Source organism: Gopherus flavomarginatus, chromosome 1 (assembly GCF_025201925.1).
Source record: "Gopherus flavomarginatus isolate rGopFla2 chromosome 1, rGopFla2.mat.asm, whole genome shotgun sequence".
Classification (NCBI taxonomy): Eukaryota; Metazoa; Chordata; order Testudines; family Testudinidae; genus Gopherus; species Gopherus flavomarginatus.
In genome coordinates this window covers 348,984,718-349,002,698 of record NC_066617.1, presented here as the reverse complement: position 1 = coordinate 349,002,698, position 17,981 = coordinate 348,984,718, and the positions used below count along the sequence as shown (strand labels likewise).

At 48.3% G+C, this 17,981-nt stretch overlaps 1 protein-coding gene across 2 annotated transcripts in view; it reads right to left on the bottom strand.

Annotated features, from left to right (window-relative positions):
* Positions 1–15,629, bottom strand: part of NOX4 (NADPH oxidase 4) — a 172,019-nt gene extending 156,390 nt beyond the window's left edge. For both annotated transcript variants that reach the window (XM_050941509.1, XM_050941510.1), the window contains exon 1: positions 15,544–15,629. In XM_050941509.1, coding sequence (XP_050797466.1) covers positions 15,544–15,552 — 9 coding nt within the window. In that variant the 5' untranslated portion in view covers positions 15,553–15,629. The remainder of the gene's footprint in view (positions 1–15,543) is intronic.
* Between the last annotated feature and the right edge of the window lie 2,352 nt (positions 15,630–17,981).

Sequence of the window (17,981 nt, the reverse complement as noted above, 5' to 3'; positions counted from 1 at the left end):
CATCCTCTACACCATAGTCGGAACAGTTATTAGCCTGAATAGTTATTTAGAGTTGCTGTGTACTATTTAGGAGTGCCACGTTCCACTTGAGGGGCTGCATTACAGTGATAGATGAAGAGATATGTAAGTACTGATTACGGATTATTGTATAAAGGACAGAGGGGACAAAATCCTGTGGATCCCTATCAGGCACGGAGCCACAGAAAAGAGGTGATGGTAACAATGATCTTATTTTTACATGGCACCTTTCTTATAGAAGGATCTGAAATCATGGGCACACTTTGGGCCCGGCGTCCCCTGTACTGGGAAAGGAAATTGTGGAAGGTTGCATGGCAGCACAGAGTTTGTAATAGCGGATGATTCTCCTGTATACGCCCCATCTCTTTGTAGTGAGTTTGGCCATAAAGCAAGCAGGTATCTGAAATACGCACAGATTGTATAAGATCTTCAGTGGAGTGGTCCACCTGGCTGGAGCGTCTGTGCCTCCACATTGGCTCCCAATCCCCCTTGGTTCCTTTTAGTCCGTTTGTTAGAGCTGAGCTGCTAGGGGTTCCCCTCATCAAACACTAGCCTCCAGAGAATGAAGGGAGGACTACCACGAACAGACTCGCAAATGTTCCTAGTGTTGTGATGATGGCATGAAGAAGTGATCACCCGCCACCCACTCACCACACACATACACCCTGGACCTGTTCCCTGCCATATCAAGGATCTAGATCTCTGCTGAATATCAACTGAACTGCTTCCATGGGAACAAGGACAAGTGGGATTTAGGTAAAAGAGGCCACAGTTCTCAACCCACGGTTCAAAGGGGATAAAAAAAAATCATTTGAACACTGTGGCATTCACAGTAAATACAGTATTTCTATTTCCTTGCCATAGATTAAGCTTAAAATGATTCCCACGTTATGCAAAATGAATTATTTTAGAACATCACAAATATTTTTGGAGTATCAGAAAAGTGGCTCTTGACAATCTTCTGTTTCACTCTGGCATAATATTTGCATAAACTGAATTCTGGAGAGGTGAAATTTGTTGCTATTTTCATTAATTATTATTTCTGTAAAGGGTCTAGAAATGAGCTCTGTGTGTCAAAGGAATAATTAAAAAAAACTGTCATCAAAGTGTTTAAATATTTTCATTAGAGGCTTTTGACACAAAGAACAGGTAAGAGAATCTCATTGATTAAATGAGAAAGAGCAATTATTTGAGCTACAGTTCATGCAAAATCCAAAAATAAAGTGAGAGTGCTAAGAGTAAACATTCCAAAGCTCAAGAATAATAAGCAAAGCAACTGGTAAACTTTATAACTTCTGTTATCTGGCACATGTGATACATCACAAGGATACTGAACGGGACATTTCTGCTTGGGTTGAAATGTACAACATCCATGCAGCCATTATCTAACAGCACTTTTATCAGATTGTAAGCTCCTAGAGCCAAGGGCCATGTTTTGTTTTGTTGTTCTGTTTGTACAGCACCTAGCACAATGGGGTGCTTGTCCATGACTGGGGCTCCTAGGCATTACAAATAATAAATAATAATAACTAGATGTGATTATCTCACACAAAATTACAGTGGAATCCCATGTCTATTGTTAGCTGAGCCCAGGGTGATTACTGTCTTGAACGTTATTAAATATGTGAAATTATTTCTTGTCAGAATCATAGAACCATAGGGTTAGAAGGGACCACCAGGATCATCTAGGCCTGGGTTTCTCAAACAGGGGTCTTCGCTTGTGTAGGGAAACCCCCTGGCAGGCCGGGCCAGTTTGTTTACCTGCCCCGTTCGCAGGTCCGGCCGATCACGGCTCCCACTGGCTGCGGATCGCTGCTCTGGGCCAATGGGAGCTGCTGGAAGCGTCGCAGGCCGAGGGACTTACTGGCCGCCACTTCCAGCAGCCCCCATTGGCCCAGAGCAGTGATCCGCAGCCAGTGGGAGCCGTGATCGGCCGGACCTGCAGACGGGGCAGGTAAACACACCGGCCTGGTCTGCCAGGGGCTTTCCCTACACAATCAGCGACCCCTGTTTGAGAAACCCTGATCTAGGTTAACTCCTGCCAAGATGTAGGATTTGTTGTGTTTAAACCATCCAAGACAGGTGGTTATCCTGCCTCCAAAACCTCCAGTTAAGAAGCTTCCACAACCTCCCTAGGGAGTTTGTTCCATTGTCCTACTATTCTTACAGTTAGGAAATTTTTCCTGAGATTTAATCTAAATCTAATGAGACACCTCCCCCATTTACTGCCATTTAACTCCTCTCACTCATGAGTACGCATGTCCATCTATCCCATAACTTCAGACCCCTCCCAGTTGTTCTTGCCCCATGACCACCCCCTAAGAATTCTCCGTTCACTCTGGTGTAAAACTGGCAGGCAACACTGAAAGCGATGGAGTTATAAAGGTGCAAATTAAATGAGAATAAGACCCCTAGTCTCTGTGTACTGAACTGCCCAGGTACACTATGGGGGAGAGTGAGGGAGGACAGGCAAGAGTAGAAGAGGACGAGAATCAGCCTGCCTTTCTATAAAAAATTAAGAAGTGCCCTCTGCTGGAATTGGATTGCCATCTAAATAGGCCAGCCACCATTATTTGTATTTTGTCTTAGTGTTATTTAATAAATACTCTCCTATAACGCACTGCCTTCCTATTAATTCAGGTTCATTTCCATCAACATCATTACAAATAAAAGGTGAAACAACTTCTCAAAAAAAGCAGGACACTTCCAAAAGAGTGTGATCCAAGTATTTTGATGGAAAATGTCATGTGGTTCAATAATCCTTCGTGTAAGCTTTTACTGAGCAGAAATCTAATTGGGCAACGTGCTTGTTGTGACAAGCTCATGAGCTGTGGGAAAACTATGGATAAAGCAACACAATGAGTAAAGTCTAGAACCACAGTTTACGGAAGGTCCAGAAATAAATTGGAGAGCTAAAGCTTCTCTTGATAAACATCCAAGAGCTCAGAAATGTCACCAAGTAATTCATTCTTTCCAAGTGATCCCTAAATGGTCTCGCAACTTCCTTTATGCTACCTGGGCGACTTTAAAACGATCATGTAGTAACAAATGGCTCAAAAGAGTGGACCTTTGGATTTTTAAACAATGATAGAGGAAGAGAAGATTCGTGCTCCAAGGCAAATCTTAACAGGGGGATATATCCCTGTTAACTATAAAATAGCACGCATACAATCCTCTCTTGTCCCCTGGCAGGCTGGCATGGTCTAGAACAGTGGTCTCCAAAGTGGGGTGCACAAAAGTATACTTCAGGGTGCGTGGCTGGAGGAGCGCTGCCGGAGCAGCGCCGCTTCAGAAGTTTGGGAGGGGTTTTTTTTGTTTTTTTTCCTTCGGCAGTTTGGGCAGGAGTCCAGTTTTTGGGGTTTGTTTTTTTTTTTGCACTTGGGATGGCAAAGTTGGTAGAGTCGGCCCCGCGGCACGGCAGAGGGTGCGTGCTCAAAAATTTTTTGCTGATGGGGTGTGTGAACAAAAAAACATTTGGAGACCACTGGTCTAGAAAGACAAGATATTACTTCATATAAGTAGCACATTAAATTGTTTCATGCAGAGCAAAAGGAGGAAGCAACTCCTGCTGCTAGGAGTCCTCTGCCTCTCTCGATACCTAACTGCCCCTCCATTATTATCATATCTGAGCACTTCATAACTTCTTCAAAGTAAGAAATAACCCAACTATACATACAATATGATGAGGGTTAATTTAGCTACAATGAATCAGGAAAAAGATCTTGGGAGTCATCATGGATAGTTCTCTGCAGCGGCGGTCAAAAAAACAAACAGGATGTTAGGAATCATTAAAAAGGAGACAGAAAATAAGCTGAAGAGTATCTTATTGCCCTTATATAAATCCATGGCACGCCCACACCTCGAATACTGCACACAGATGTGGTCTCATCTCAAAAAAGATAGACTGGCATTAGAAAAGATTCAGAGAAGGGCAACTAAAATGATTAGGGGTTTGGAACAGGTCCCATAAGAGGACAGATTAAAGAGGCTAGGACTTTTCAGTTTGGAAAAGAGAAGACTAAGGGGGGATATGATAGAGGTATCTAAAATCATGAGTGATGTAGAGAAAATAAATAAGGAAGTTATTTACTTGTTCCCAAAATACAAGAACTAGGGGCCACCAAATGAAATTAATGGGCAGCAAGTTTAAAACAAATAAAAGGAAGTTCTTCACACAGCGCACAGTCAACTGGGGGTATATCTTCACTACCGGCCATATCGGCGGATGGTAATCAATTTCTCAGGGATCGATATATCGCGTTTCATCTAGATGCGATATATCGATCCCCGAACGTGCTCCTGTCAACTCCGGAACTCCACCACAGCAAATGGCGGTAGTGGAGTCAACAGGGGGAGCTGCGGACATCGATCCTGCCCCGTGAGGATGGTAGGTAACTCAATCTAAGATACTTCGACTTCAGCTACGCTATTCACGTAGCTGAAGTTGTGTATCTTAGATCAATCCCCCTCCCAGTGCAGACCAGCCCTGTGGAACTCCTTTCCTGAGGAGGTTGTGAAGTCTACGACTATAACAGCGTTTAAAAGATAACTGGATAAATTCATGGAGGTTAAGTCCGTTAATGGATATTAGCCAGGATGGGTAAGGAATGGTGTCCCTAGCCTCTGTTTGTCAGAGGGTGGAGATGGATGGCAGGAGAGAGATCACTTGATCATTGCCTGTTAGCTTCACTCCCTCTGGGGCACCTGGCATTGGCCACTGTAGGTAGACAGGATACTGGGCTAGATGGACCTTTGGTCTGATCCAGTACGGCTGTTCTTATGTTCTAATGTATTTTTCCTCACAATAAACCTGTGAAATAGGGAGGGTCTATCATCCCCATTTTACAGATGATGAACTGACGGTGCAACTAAGGGTACATCTATGTTGCAAAAAAAGAAAAAAAAGCTCTCAGCAGTGAGTCTCTGAGCCTGGGTCGGATTCACGGGGCTCCTACTACGGTGCTAAAAATAGCAGTGTAGACATTCCCATTTGAGCTGGAGACTCAGTGAGGGGAAAGGGTCTCAGAGCCCAGGCTCAAGCCCAAGTAGAAATGTCTCCACTGCTATTTTTAGTCCTGCAGCACAAGCCCCACAAATGCCAGTCAGTTGACCTGAGCTCAGAGACTCGCCCCCGTGGGGTGTTTTTTTGCAATGTAGAAGTATCTGAAATGACTGCCTGTAAACATCCGCTGTTGGGGTTCGCCCCTCTCTGGCGCGGCTGGGAGCCAGGTCGCCTCACTACCCGCATCCGGTGCACTGGTGAATTAGCCTGGTGGGGCAGGGAACAGCCAGGAGCTCAGGCCCTCAGGCAGGGGCTGAACAAACAGTTCAGCAATTTAAGCCCAGGCTCTAGGTTGGGGCGGGGCAGCAAACCAAGGTTCAGGGCTCAAACCCTCGGGCAGGGGCTGAGCAAACAGTTAGCAGTTCAAGCCCAGGCCCTAGGTCAGGGTGGGGCAGCAAACAGTAGCTCAGGGCTCAGACCCTCAGGCAGGGGCTGAGCAAACAGCAGTTCAAGCCCAGGCCCTAGGTCAGGGTGGGGCAGCAAACAGTAGCTCAGGGCTCAGACCCTCAGGCAGGGGTTGAGCAAACAGTTCAGTAAATTAAGCCCAGGCCCTGGGTCAGGGTGGGGCAGCAAACAACAGTTCAGGGCTCAGACCCTCAGGCAGGGGCTGAGCAAAGCAGTTCAGTAGTTTAAGCCCAGGCTCCAGGGCCTGAGCATCGGGGCGAGGGGGAGACTGCCACCCGTGAGTGGGGTGGCAGGGGGGACGCAGGCCCGTCCACTCCTGCGTCCCAGCCCGGGGCCCTAACAGTGGCAGGCAGCCCGCTGCTGTGTCAGTGGGGATCCTGGCCGCAACACATTGACATCGGCTCTGGGTGTGCTGCTGCCAGACTACGGTCAGCTGCCCCCGGGCCACTTCTGACTTTCCCCTCTACTGGTACCTGTGTCTCAGCGGTGTCTTCCACAGCGTCCTACACCATGGGCTCCTCGGGATACTGAGGGAGGGGTAAATTGGGCAGCTCCTCGGGGTCCCTTTGTACCGGTTGGCTTAGGGGCTCTTCCAGCGTCTGGTCGGCATCCAGTCTCTGCAGGTATGGCCAGTCCTCGGGTCGGTCGCAGGCGGCAGGAGTCTCCCCAGCGGGAGCTAGTGCATCAGCATCTGGCCTCTCTGGCGGCCAAGCCACTTCTGAGCCCTGGGGCTTGGCTTTTATACTTTGTGCCCTGCCCCTTGACCTCTGAGGGGCGGGCGCAGGCTCCAGTGACTCCGCCCACTTTGGCGTCCGTAAGGGTTCGCCCCTCTCTAGGGTGGCTGGGAGCCAGGCCGCCTCACTACACACACCCCTACTCAAGTCTGGCTCCCGTTCAGCGAGGCCAGACTCCTCCATGCCTCTCAAGCGGGACAGAAAGTCCGCATTAGCGTGGTCCTTCCCGGCCCTATGGCGAACTGTAAAGGCGTAAGGCTGTAATGCCAGGTTCCACCGCTGTAGTCTCATATTATGATCCTTCATTTGGGCCAGCCATTGGAGTGCGACGTGGTCGGTGACCAACGGGAATGAAACTCTGAGGAGATAATAATGCAATGCATCACAAGCCCATTTCACTTTGAGGGCTTCCTTTTCCACTACCAAATAGTTCTTCTCCCGGGGGAACAGCTTCCGGCTGATATAAACGACCGGATGTTCTTCCCCATCCACCTCTTGGGAGAGGACAGCCCCGAGTCCTACCTCCAAGGCGTCTGTCTGGAGGATGAATGCCTGGTCAAAATCAGGACTATATAGGACCAGTTCATGGCAGAGGCTTGCCTTGAGTGTCTGGAATGCGTTATCGCACTCTCAAGTCCAAACTACTTGCAGCGGGCTGTCCTTGGTCAACAGTACAGTCAAGGGGGCTGCAATCGCCACAAATTGGGGGATGAACCGCCGATAATATCCAACAAGTCCCAGGAACTGGCGTACCTGGCATTTTGTGGCCGGCGGTGGCCAGGTTGCAATGGCCTGGACCTTTCCCACGATGGGTTTTATTTGTCCTTTCCCTATGGTATACCCCAGGTAGGTCGTTTCTTGCCAGCCAATGCAAAACTTCTTTGGATTGGTGGTTAACCTGGCTGCCTGTAGGCACCTCAAGATTGCTGCTACCCGCTCTAGGTGGTTCTCCCATTGGCGACTATAAATAACCACATCATCAAGGTAGGCGGCAGCGTAGTCTCGATGGGGCTGAAAGAGGTGATCCATCAGCCACTGAAACCTGGCTGGGGCCCCATGGAGGCCGAAGGGCATCCGAGTAAACTGATACAGACCCGTAGGGGTGGCAAAAGCGGTCTTCTCCCTGGAGGCCAGCTCGAGGGGGATCTGCCAATATCCCTTGCTCAGATCAAGGGTGGTGATGTAGCGGCCCTCTCCTAACCGGCCAAGCAGCTCATCTACCCGGGGCATTGGATATACATCGAACTTTGAGATGGCATTGACGCGTCTGAAATAAATGCAGAACCGTTGGGTGCCATCGGGCTTCGGTACCAGCACTACCGGGCTGCGCCATTCGCTTTGTGATGGTTCGATGACTCCTAAGTCCAGCATGGCCTGTACTTCCTCTTCAACGACCTGTCGCATGTGACATGGCAAGGGCCTGGTCATGCCCCAGATCACCACCCCAGGCTCTGTCTGAATTGTATGATGAACGAGTGGTGTATCCCGGTTGGGTTGTGAAAGTGCGGGGGAACGCTTGTAGGAGACATTGGGTCTGTTTGAGTTGTTTCTCAGTCAGCATCTCTCCAAGCTGGGGCCCTCGGGGATCCTCCAAACGTGTTACCTGGGGACCCAGTTCGGGTTCCGGCGGGTATGGGTTAATTAAGAGTCCCTCTCACTCCCACCAGGGTTTGAGAAGGTTCACATGGTACCGTTGCATTTTCTTGCGCTAGTCGGGCTGGTTGATCTCATAGGTGACAGACTCGACCTTTCGGACCACCTCATAAGGCCCCTGCCACCGGGCCAGAATCTTTGATTCGCTTGAGGGGAGGAGGAGTAAAACCCGATCTCCGGGTTGGAAATCGCGAGTCTGTGCATCCTGGTTGTAGGTCTGGGCCTGAGCTTCTTGGGCAGCCTTCAAATTCTCCCGTGCCAGGGCCCCAACCTGCGTAAGGTGCTCCAGGAGCTGGAGTACGTATTTTAAGAGGCCCTGGGAGGGTGATGGGGCTTGCTCCCATGTCTCCCTCATTAGGTCCAATAGGCCCTGTGGGCGACGACCATACAGTAGTTCAAAAGGGGAACATTTTGTAGATGACTGGGGAGCCTCCCGAACTGCCAGGAGCAGAGGTGAAAGTAACTGGTCCCATCGGCGGAGATCTTCTTGGGGGAACTTGCGTAGCATGTCCTTAAGGGTCTGGTTAAACCGTTCAACCAACCCGTCGGTCTGGGGATGGCAGACCGACGTCCGTAGTTGCTTGATCCCCAGAAGCTCACACACCTGCCATAACAGCCGAGAAGTAAAATTGGTGCCCTGGTCCATAAGAATCTAACAGGGCAGGCCTACGCGGGCAAAGACCTTCACGAGCTCACCTGCGATGGTGCGGGCCGTAATGTTTCGGAGGGGGATTGCCTCAGGGAACCGTGTAGCATAATCCACCATGACCAATATATACTGAAACCCAGCAATGCTTTTAGGGAGAGGCCCCACCAGGTCCATGGCCACATGCGCGAAGGGGGTTTCGATCAAGTGCATGGGGACCAGGGGCACCTTGTGGGTCTGTGCAGAAGCAGCCAACTGGCAGTCTGGGCAGGACTTACAGTAGTTCCTCACCTCCTGGTGTATGCCCGGCCAGAAGAAGCGCATCAATATCCGGGACAGAGTCTTCTCGTGGCCCAGGTGTCCGACCGCCGGGACGTCGTGGGCTAGTTTCATGACGGCTCACCGATGGCATTGGGGCACGAGGAATTGGGTCTGGGACTTCCCCTTGTGGGGGTCCCTCTCAACCCGATAAAGGCGCTCCTGCTGCAGTTCAAAGTGTGGCCACTGGGCCGCCTGGTGTGGATCAATGACAGTGCCATCAACAGTGGCCAACTGCTCGTACGCCCACTTGAGTGTGGGATCGGCCCTTTGATCAAGGCAAAAGTCAGTGTGAAACGAGGGCTCCCCAACAGCTTCTGGGAGAGAGTCCTCTGATTCTCCCGGCGGTTCGGTAGGGTCGGGGGGTTCCCCTTCCTCTTCCCCGGTCTCGGGAGGGGTCTCCTTCCAAGACTGGCGTGACCCTCGGGCGTTCCCCAGTGTTGCCGTGGAGGACTTCTGGGAATTCTGGCCAGTCCTGTCCCAGGATCACTGGGTATGCAAGGCATGGCGCTAGACCCACCACCATCGGTTGGGTGACCCCATCCACTGTTAGCTGGGCTTGAGTACTGGGGTAGGGCGGTATGTCCCCATGGACACACTGCAGCTGAATCATCCCCAGGCGGGTGTCGGCCTGGAGGCCTAAGTTTTGGCGGATCAGCGCTGGCTGCAGCCTGAATCAATGAGGGCCACCGTTGGGTAACCTTCAACCACCACTGGCACCGTGATCTTGGTGGGTTGTGGCCATCGGGCACAGGTTTCCCCTGAGCAGACCTGGCCAAAGTTGCACTGCATCGCTGTGCAGTCTCATTGTAAATGGCCATACTCCCCACAGGAAAAACAGGGCCCAAGGTCCACCCGTCCCGGCCATGGACGCGTTCCTGCGGTTCCCCGGGGAGGATCCCCTGGTTGATCCCTCAAGCAACGGGAGAAGGTGCTGGCGCTTGTTGCACTGGGGCCTTCGCTGGATGGGTTCGGGGCTCCGGACCCCGGGAGGAAAGCCGTGAGTCAATCCAGGTGGGCACCCCCCTCCTCTCTGTGTTAGGGCGCCCCAACCCAGGTGGGGCTGCTCGAATAGTAAGACCCACCGGTGCCTCAGCGGCTAGAAAGGCCTTCATCAGGGTGATGGTGGCGGCTAGCGTCGCAGGCCGATGGCAGAGGACCCAGGCCCTTCCTCGCGGCGGGAGTATGTGGATGAATTGTTCCAGCACGATTTGTTCGGTGAGCTCCTCCGGAGTTCATCTTTCGGGCTGCAGCCATGGCTTGCATGCTTCCCTTAGCTCCTGAGCCACCATCCTGGGCTGGGCCCCTCTGGGGTAGGCCAGGCTCCGAAACCACTGCCAGAAGCTTTCCGGACTCACATCCAGGGCATCTAAAATTGCCGCCTTTACTTGACTATAGTCCCGTGCTGCATCCGTGGACAGGCCCCGATAGACCATCTGAGCAATCCCAGTCAGGTATGGGGCCAGGAGAGATGCATCTGATGAAGTGGGTATTCACCCATGAAAGCTCATGCTCCAAAACATCTGTTAGTCTATAAGGTGCCACAGGATTCTTTGCTGCTTTTTTCTCTAGGCAAGCACAAAGCCAGTATGAGCCATGGAAGTCTATGGGGATGAAGGAGGAGAGAATATGTATAGATATGTCTGAGTAGGGAGCAGGAATGGGTGGAGTTCACTGCTCTCCAGTTATCCCCAGCAACACAGGGTCCCACGGGGACTACTGCCAGCTGGCACATGTCAATCAGGGTAGTCCCCAGGTTGCTCTAACCTGGGCTGAAGCAAAGAACCAGGGAGTCACAACTGTTTCCTGGTTCTCTGGGTGCTGCTGCAAGAGATGCTGGAGGAATGCTGTAATGGAGGAAATATGCTTTTCTTGGGTTAAGCAGGACATTTCAACATTAGCATGAGAAGAGACTAAAACTATTTATTATTAATATAAACCACTTGATGCCCCAAAGCTCTCAAGCAAAGTTATCAACAATACTAAGATGAAAACAACAAGGAGTCCAGTGGCACCTTAAAGACTAACAGAAATGTTTTTTTACCCACGAAATCTTATGCCCAAATAAATCTGTTAGTCTTTAAGGTGCCACCAGATTCCTTGTTGTTTTTGGCTACCCCTGATACTAAGATGAAAGTTAATATCACAGCTGCATGCACTGAAACCTAATATTAAGTTCAGGGAATTCAATAGAAGGGAGCTCACAGATAAGACCTCAATAAGTAGGGTATTATTTCACATGTTAAACCTATCTTGAAGCACAAAACAAAAGGACCAAGACTAAGTGTCCATCAGTGAACTTCCATCCATGCCTCAGTTTCTCTGAGTCAAAATTATTAATAGGATCTCTGTGGGTGAGGCAGGCTCCACTGCACACTTTACTTAATTTTTACTCATTTGCCTTTTCTTTGTACTGTGTATTTTTTCCTTATTCCTGATCACAGAGTACATGAAAATGTCACACACCTTACAATCTGGGATGAAAGAAAAGTTTGGAGTTTGATCTTGATTGAGATCAGGTGCTTATTAAAGAAAACTTATTCATACTCCTACAGTCAGCCAAATTTGGCTGGAGCTCTGGCAAAAACAGCTTTTCTGGCTGGATTTATTTATTTCCAGAAAATGGAACTGGGAAGAAAAAACTCTACCGGTACATTTTAGCACCTCATTTTAGCTTGCACTTGTTCCTAAAAGAGGGCACTTTGGAGGCACAGAGCTATGCAATTCCATCCTCAATTAATTGCAATTCTTTTAAAGTTATGTGAAGTCATTGGGGGCACACTGGAGTCAGACAGTTTTTAAATGTTTGACATGTGGTCATATACTTACAGATACATCTATATCTATTAAGGACCAGACTCTAATCTCTGGGGTAAATCTGGAGTAACTACTGAAATCAACAGAGTTACTTTAAGTTTACAGTGGTGTAACTGAGATCAGAATCTAATGCAATGCAAAATAGGAAAGGGGCAGAAAGCAAACATCAGCAGCAGATTTAGTCCCTTCCCCAACATAGGGGAATGGTCTTCATAACAATACTGAAGCTCTACATTCTTGTGGCTAACTGTCTGAGTCATCTTTCCACACCACTTGGAAACCATTAATCCAGGCCATTCTTCTGAGACTGTTTTTGGTTTTCTGTCTGTTTCTTTCTTTATAGCCAGTGCATGGACACATTATATATGTTACTTGCATATACCATATGAGCTCTGTAATTCTGCTGGAGAAAATGACACAACCTACCTGAGCAAAGTAAGTCATTGTCTGAAGTGTAACAGAAGCCATCAGAGCCTACACTGATCTCCTGCCTAAATATCTCTTGGTGTTTTATTACTTAGCCATATTAATTTGGGGGGAGGGGATTGGGCTGATATAGGATTTTATTTGCATTTCATTTTTCATAAACAGGGAAGATGTAACAGCGCCCTGGCCCAGAGCAAGTGACATGAAGCTAGAAAATAAAGATCAGCCTTTTGTCAGCACTCCTGTGTGACATACGCATGTATTGTCCTTCTAGGAATGTGGACATTTTATATCACGCTCCCTCTGAAGGAACATAGTCCCTTTCTGAAGAATGGGACTCTGTTATACACTCTTAACCAGAAGACCATGAAGGGATGATCCTGCCAGATATTGCGTGCCCTAAATAACCACTGAGTCAGTTGTTGGAGAAGGGTGCTCAGCACCTCAATGGGCACAGGTTGCAGGATCAGGCCCAAAGAGGCTTCTCTTTTGAGACATTTGGATCTCTAATACGGTCCGAGTCACAGTTTATTGAGAAGTGCTGCTATTTCGGGGATTTCCCTCTTCTCTCCACCCCTTTTTTCCACATTTCTGTTGAATTCATCCTCCTTTGTCATTAGGTGCACACCTTGTCATTTAGACCACAATGTAAACATTAATAACGATCAGGAAACACACTGTACTCATCTCCATCTCGGGGAGTTAATCACCTCAGGCAAAGCTGGTTGAAAGTAAAGTTAGCTCTTCGAGGTTCAAGTGTGTCTATGTTCATTCTAAGGCCTTGCCTATGCTAGACTACTAGGGGAAATATCCCACCATTGCACAGATATCACAGCACCTATTCTCTTCTATGTAAGCACTTACTCTACGCTCACCGCCCTCGTATCTAAGCTCCACTGGTAATGTAGACAGGACTCCGACATTTTTACCACAGTTCTAGAAGAGACACTGGTAAAAATGCTGGGGGCTACCTGAGCCCTGTGTGCACTAATGCTCCCAATGTTGCTACTATGGATGAAACTCCATCTGAGGTAGCACAACAGCGAGAGGTCTCCCAAAAAACATTAATGTGGACACCCTTGATGGGAGCACTGCCACTTGAGTGGAAAAGAATTTAAAAATCAAACAATGAATGTTTACGGTCTGTACAGTGCAAAGAATGAGCTCTTTGCTGGCCCTTAACAGATGATAACCCTAATAGCATTGTTGAACTGTTGAGTTTGAGAAGGGAGGACAAAGGGTTAAAGGAAACTGCAAAACACCAGAATGGCAGAAAGAGAAGGCAGACAGAACAATATAATAGGCAGCAAATTGCCTCCAAATCAGACATGGACTATGCTGAAAATTGGACACATGAGTTAAAGCCTTAAACAATATTGTGAAACCCCGATACAGGATAAGGAGCTTAAATATAAAGGAAAAAAATAAAAGCTTCTAGTAACAATTTTTGCTACACGAAACACCTACTGGAAGAAGCAGACTAATAAACACATCTGGCATCCCTTGGTTACAAGGCAATTAAATACAAAATAATATGTTAAAGCAAAAAAAAGTTTCAAGATGCCTAATTCCCTCCAGACTGTAGTGGGAAAAACAGACTTCAATGGAGTTGCACCAGAAATGTGCAGGGAGAATTTGGCCTCAAATAGCAAAGTCTTTATCATGATAAAGCAACAGCAAAGGAGAGCTCAAGCCACTGTATCATCTGGAACATAATCCAAACAAGAAATAAAGAAGACATCAGCATAATATATTGTAAAATGCTATGTGCAGAAGTACCAGTATTGCTGAAGTATCTCTTTTCACTTCCATTTTCAGTTATGTAATACCCCCCCCCCAAGTTCCTTTTGGGGATGCAATTTCTCCAGTATGGTCTCATGCCCAGAAGGTAATTTCTTCCATTAATGATTATTTGGCCATTTTAGAGTTATCCAAAAATGGGTGGGCAAACAAAAAGTGGGGTGGGGGTGGGGTGCATTATTCAGCAATTAAGAAATTATTTCCCATACTTTTTTTCTCTGCTTAAAAATATAGATTTTTATTTACTCAGTTTAATGTAGCTGTAAGCATGGTGGCTTAATATATATACAGAGAGAGAGAGATTATATAGCTTGCACTGTAAACTGTCCAGAGGGAATGTGCAAAGAGGAAAAAATATAATGAGGAAAATCTGGCCCTGGGTCAAATTATATATGGACAAAGGATTAAATTTAGTAGTGATAGGCAAATAACAAGCACCACTCCATCACCGGTTACTGAGAGAATGCTGGGATTCTTACTCAGATAGTGTTCCTGAATCAGAACCAGGAACTCCTTCTTTCTCATCAGCGTCTGACTAATAGATAGATCTAAGGTCCTATTTATTAGCTCCGTGTCTGTGCCCCTCACTACTTTTAATGTGTTTGTGCTCACAACACCCTTGTGAGCTAGGGAAGTATTCATACACATTTTACGGATGGGGGACTAAGATACAGACAGACCAAGGGCCAGATTTTCCTCATTATATGTTTTCCCCTTTGCACATTCCCTCTGGACAGTTTACAGTGCAAACTAACTGTACCTACTCAGGAGATACTGATAACTTCAAGAAAGAACTAGACCTACATCTCACCACCTAGAAACTATTTCTTGTGGATCATCATTGCTAAGGCAAAGTGGAGATGTAAGCATTATATCAGTAGATGCCATCTTTTTCATACTGATAGCCAAAAATTAAGGCAAAACATAATGTGGCTTATAAATATTTATTAACCAAGCACACAGGAAGCATGAGAATGAGATGCAGAGGCAGAAAGATAGTTAATAAAACAACTCCCCTAAGAAATATAGATAATGAGAACTGGTATAAAAGTTCACTGGAACAAGCCCACAAGCTTGCTAATGTTATGATGTTATGATGTTATAAAGTTCCAGTCATCTGGGATCATGTTTACAGTGTCAGATCTTTTAAGCGTGCCCGCAGTTGGCTTTCCTAGTCACTTGACTGGCTCCTTACCCTTAACTCACTCCAACATAGAGATTGTTCTCAACACTATCAACTTGCTAACCCCACAAAAATGTCAACAATCTTATAGGTTTCAGAGTAGCAGACGTGTTAGTCTGTATCCGCAAAAAGAACAGGAGTAATTGTGGCACCTTAGAGTCTAACACATTTATTTGAGCATAAGCTTTCGTGGGCTACAGACCTCTTCATCGGATGCATAGACTGGAACATACAGCAAGAAGATATTTATACATACAGAGAACATGAAAAGGTGGAAGTAGCCATACCAACTGTCAGAGGTCAATCAATTGAGATGAGCTATCAGCAGCAAGAGAAAAAAAACTTTCTCACAGTAAATTTCTTATTGATCCTCCATTGCCCCCTGACGTTCAAGGGTTACTAAGCAGCCCAATTCGTCCCTCAGCAAAGCATTTCTGCCACCAACTCCCCACCCCACCACCTTGGGAAAAGGATCACTTACACCTAGCATCTGATGTAAATAGTAGTACCGTGGCCCATGGTAATACAGCAGGAAGGTTTTCCAGAAGAGCCAGACATTCAGGGAGAGCCAGAAAAGCTAAAACGAACAAGACAACAAGAAAGTATGCATGTAAGTGAAAGGCACATGTTCATTCCAGAACTTCTCAATATTTCTTTCCATCACACAGCACACATGCAATAAGCTCTCTAAGGATTTTGCAGCTGAATGAGAAAATGAGCGGAAAGACATTACAAAAACAGCCCCTGCTGGCTGTAAAACTTTTTGTTCTCAGCCAGCCTCCCAAAAGTTTGCATTCGAGGTTTAGTCCTTTAGACTCTTATGTAGCATCTTGCATGCAAACTGTCTATCAAAACTTATGGAGTTAGATGCTGCTATTAAAGAGTCAAAGAATAAATACATAGCAAAAGAAAAGACAAATTATGAGACCTAAGCAAGGAAAAGCACATTGCGAGATGAGCTCCATGTTTTTTCTGCCCCAACCCTGGAGACAGGCTATAACATAGATCAAACCCGCATGCACCATGCATAGATACACACATAGTCATTATCCCTTATTTATAGGAGTGCTGAAACAATTTTTGTAGTGCAGGTGTTGAGAGTCACTGAACCAAACTGTAAGCCCTGTTCTCTATATGATGGAAACCATTTCAAGCCAGGGGGTGCGGCAGCACCCACAGCATCCCTAGTTCCAGCACCTATGCTTATAAAGCACACACGTGCGTATACACATACACACATCTACACACGACATACAGAGACGAATCCCTAGTACACACAATGTACATTAGCCACCCAACCACACCAGACATGCGCGTGCAGATGGGACGCAGAGTACACAGCACCGTGAGCTGCACACACGCGTGTAAAGTACATTTCAGGCAGGGCTGCGTGCGTGCCCACGGACACAGAGCCACACACGGCAAGAAAGGTCCATGTGCACACACCGCCGTGCCCGGAACAAGGCAGGCGGCTCCCCGCGGCCCCGCTCCCCAGCACACACGTGCAGCAGCGCCAGGCACGCGGGGCCCTTGCCGGCCGCGGTCCCCCAGCCCCCGGGAGGCTCGGGGCTCAAAGTTTCTGTGGGCGAAGCTGGCAGCGGGCGGTGGCAGCGCCGTGCGCGGGGGGCTGCGGCCGGCGAGCTCCGCAGCATCCTACCAGACAGAGGTGCTTGCTCCCCTCATTGGCCAGCCAGCTGCTCCCGCACGGAGCCATGGTGCGAGCCCCGCGCCTTTGGCAGGGCTTCAGGGGGCAGCCGCTGAGCCGGTCCTGCCGCTGCTGCTGCTGCTGCAGCTGGGTCCTGCCTCTCCCCCTCCCCGCCTTCCAGCCGCCGCCCCGTCCTCTCCCTCCCGGCGCTGCTCTGCCCCCGGGGGCCCGGCCGGGGCAGGCTCGCGCTCAGCATGCTCAGTTGCAGCTGCTGACGCCCCTGCCCGGACTTGCCCTGGGGCCCTGTCCCCGAAATGGGAGAGGAGGAAAGGGCAATGTGAGCAGCGGCGGGGCACGCTGCACCCAGAGGCTGGGGGTGGGAAGGAGAAGGGCAGCTGGGTGCAACTCTGGGCACAGCGGGCATGAGCCAGTTGGTCAGGAAGCTGGCGATGCACTACCAGTGTCAAAGCAGGGGAAACAAGGCAGGGGCGGGAGGAATTTGCTGGGAATGAGGCGAGCCTTCTGCTGGTTGTCAAAGTGAGATGGGGGTGGTAGAGGGGTTTGTGTTCCTCTCTGGATGATGCATGTCAGCATCTCTGCCCCATGGCGATGGTGGTAAAGGCCCAGTGTAGCGAGTGCCTAGAATTCAAAGCCTAAAGATCTTTGAGGATCTGGGCTCTAGGAAACTTGATGCAGTTGTAGCACCTGCATTATACACACACGTGCAAACCTGAGCAGGGCTGTGACCCCACGGGCCACTAAGATTTGGCCCAGCTGCCCCTCCATCGTGCCAGCAGGGAAGGGGCTTTGCCTTTACCACCCAGCTCCAATCGGGTGAAGGGTTGGGCCCTGGCCCCTTGCTTCCTCCCTGCTTCATTGCACTCTTGCTGAGTTCAGGTTCTCAAAAGCACCCCCACATTTTCAGCGCCCAGTTTTGCCTTAGTGAACAAAAATATATTATACCTCGAAAAAACTGTTCAAAGAATGAAGCACTTGAAAGTTAGGAAATGCCAGATTTACCATTGTCGGCATGACCTTATTTCTGTCCCCTTGAATGTCCATCCTGTGCACTGAAGGACATGGGGGTCCTGTGGAAAAAACAGTATGTGATCATGTAATTAAAGACTGTTGCCACAGTGCATACAGGCAATGGAGCTGAATTAAGCACTTCATGGGCAACTGTAAATCTGTAATTTCTTTATTTTTGAGGGATTGATTTTGCAACCTAAATATCATTCTTTTAACGTAGTTCTTTATGTGTATAGTATCAGAGG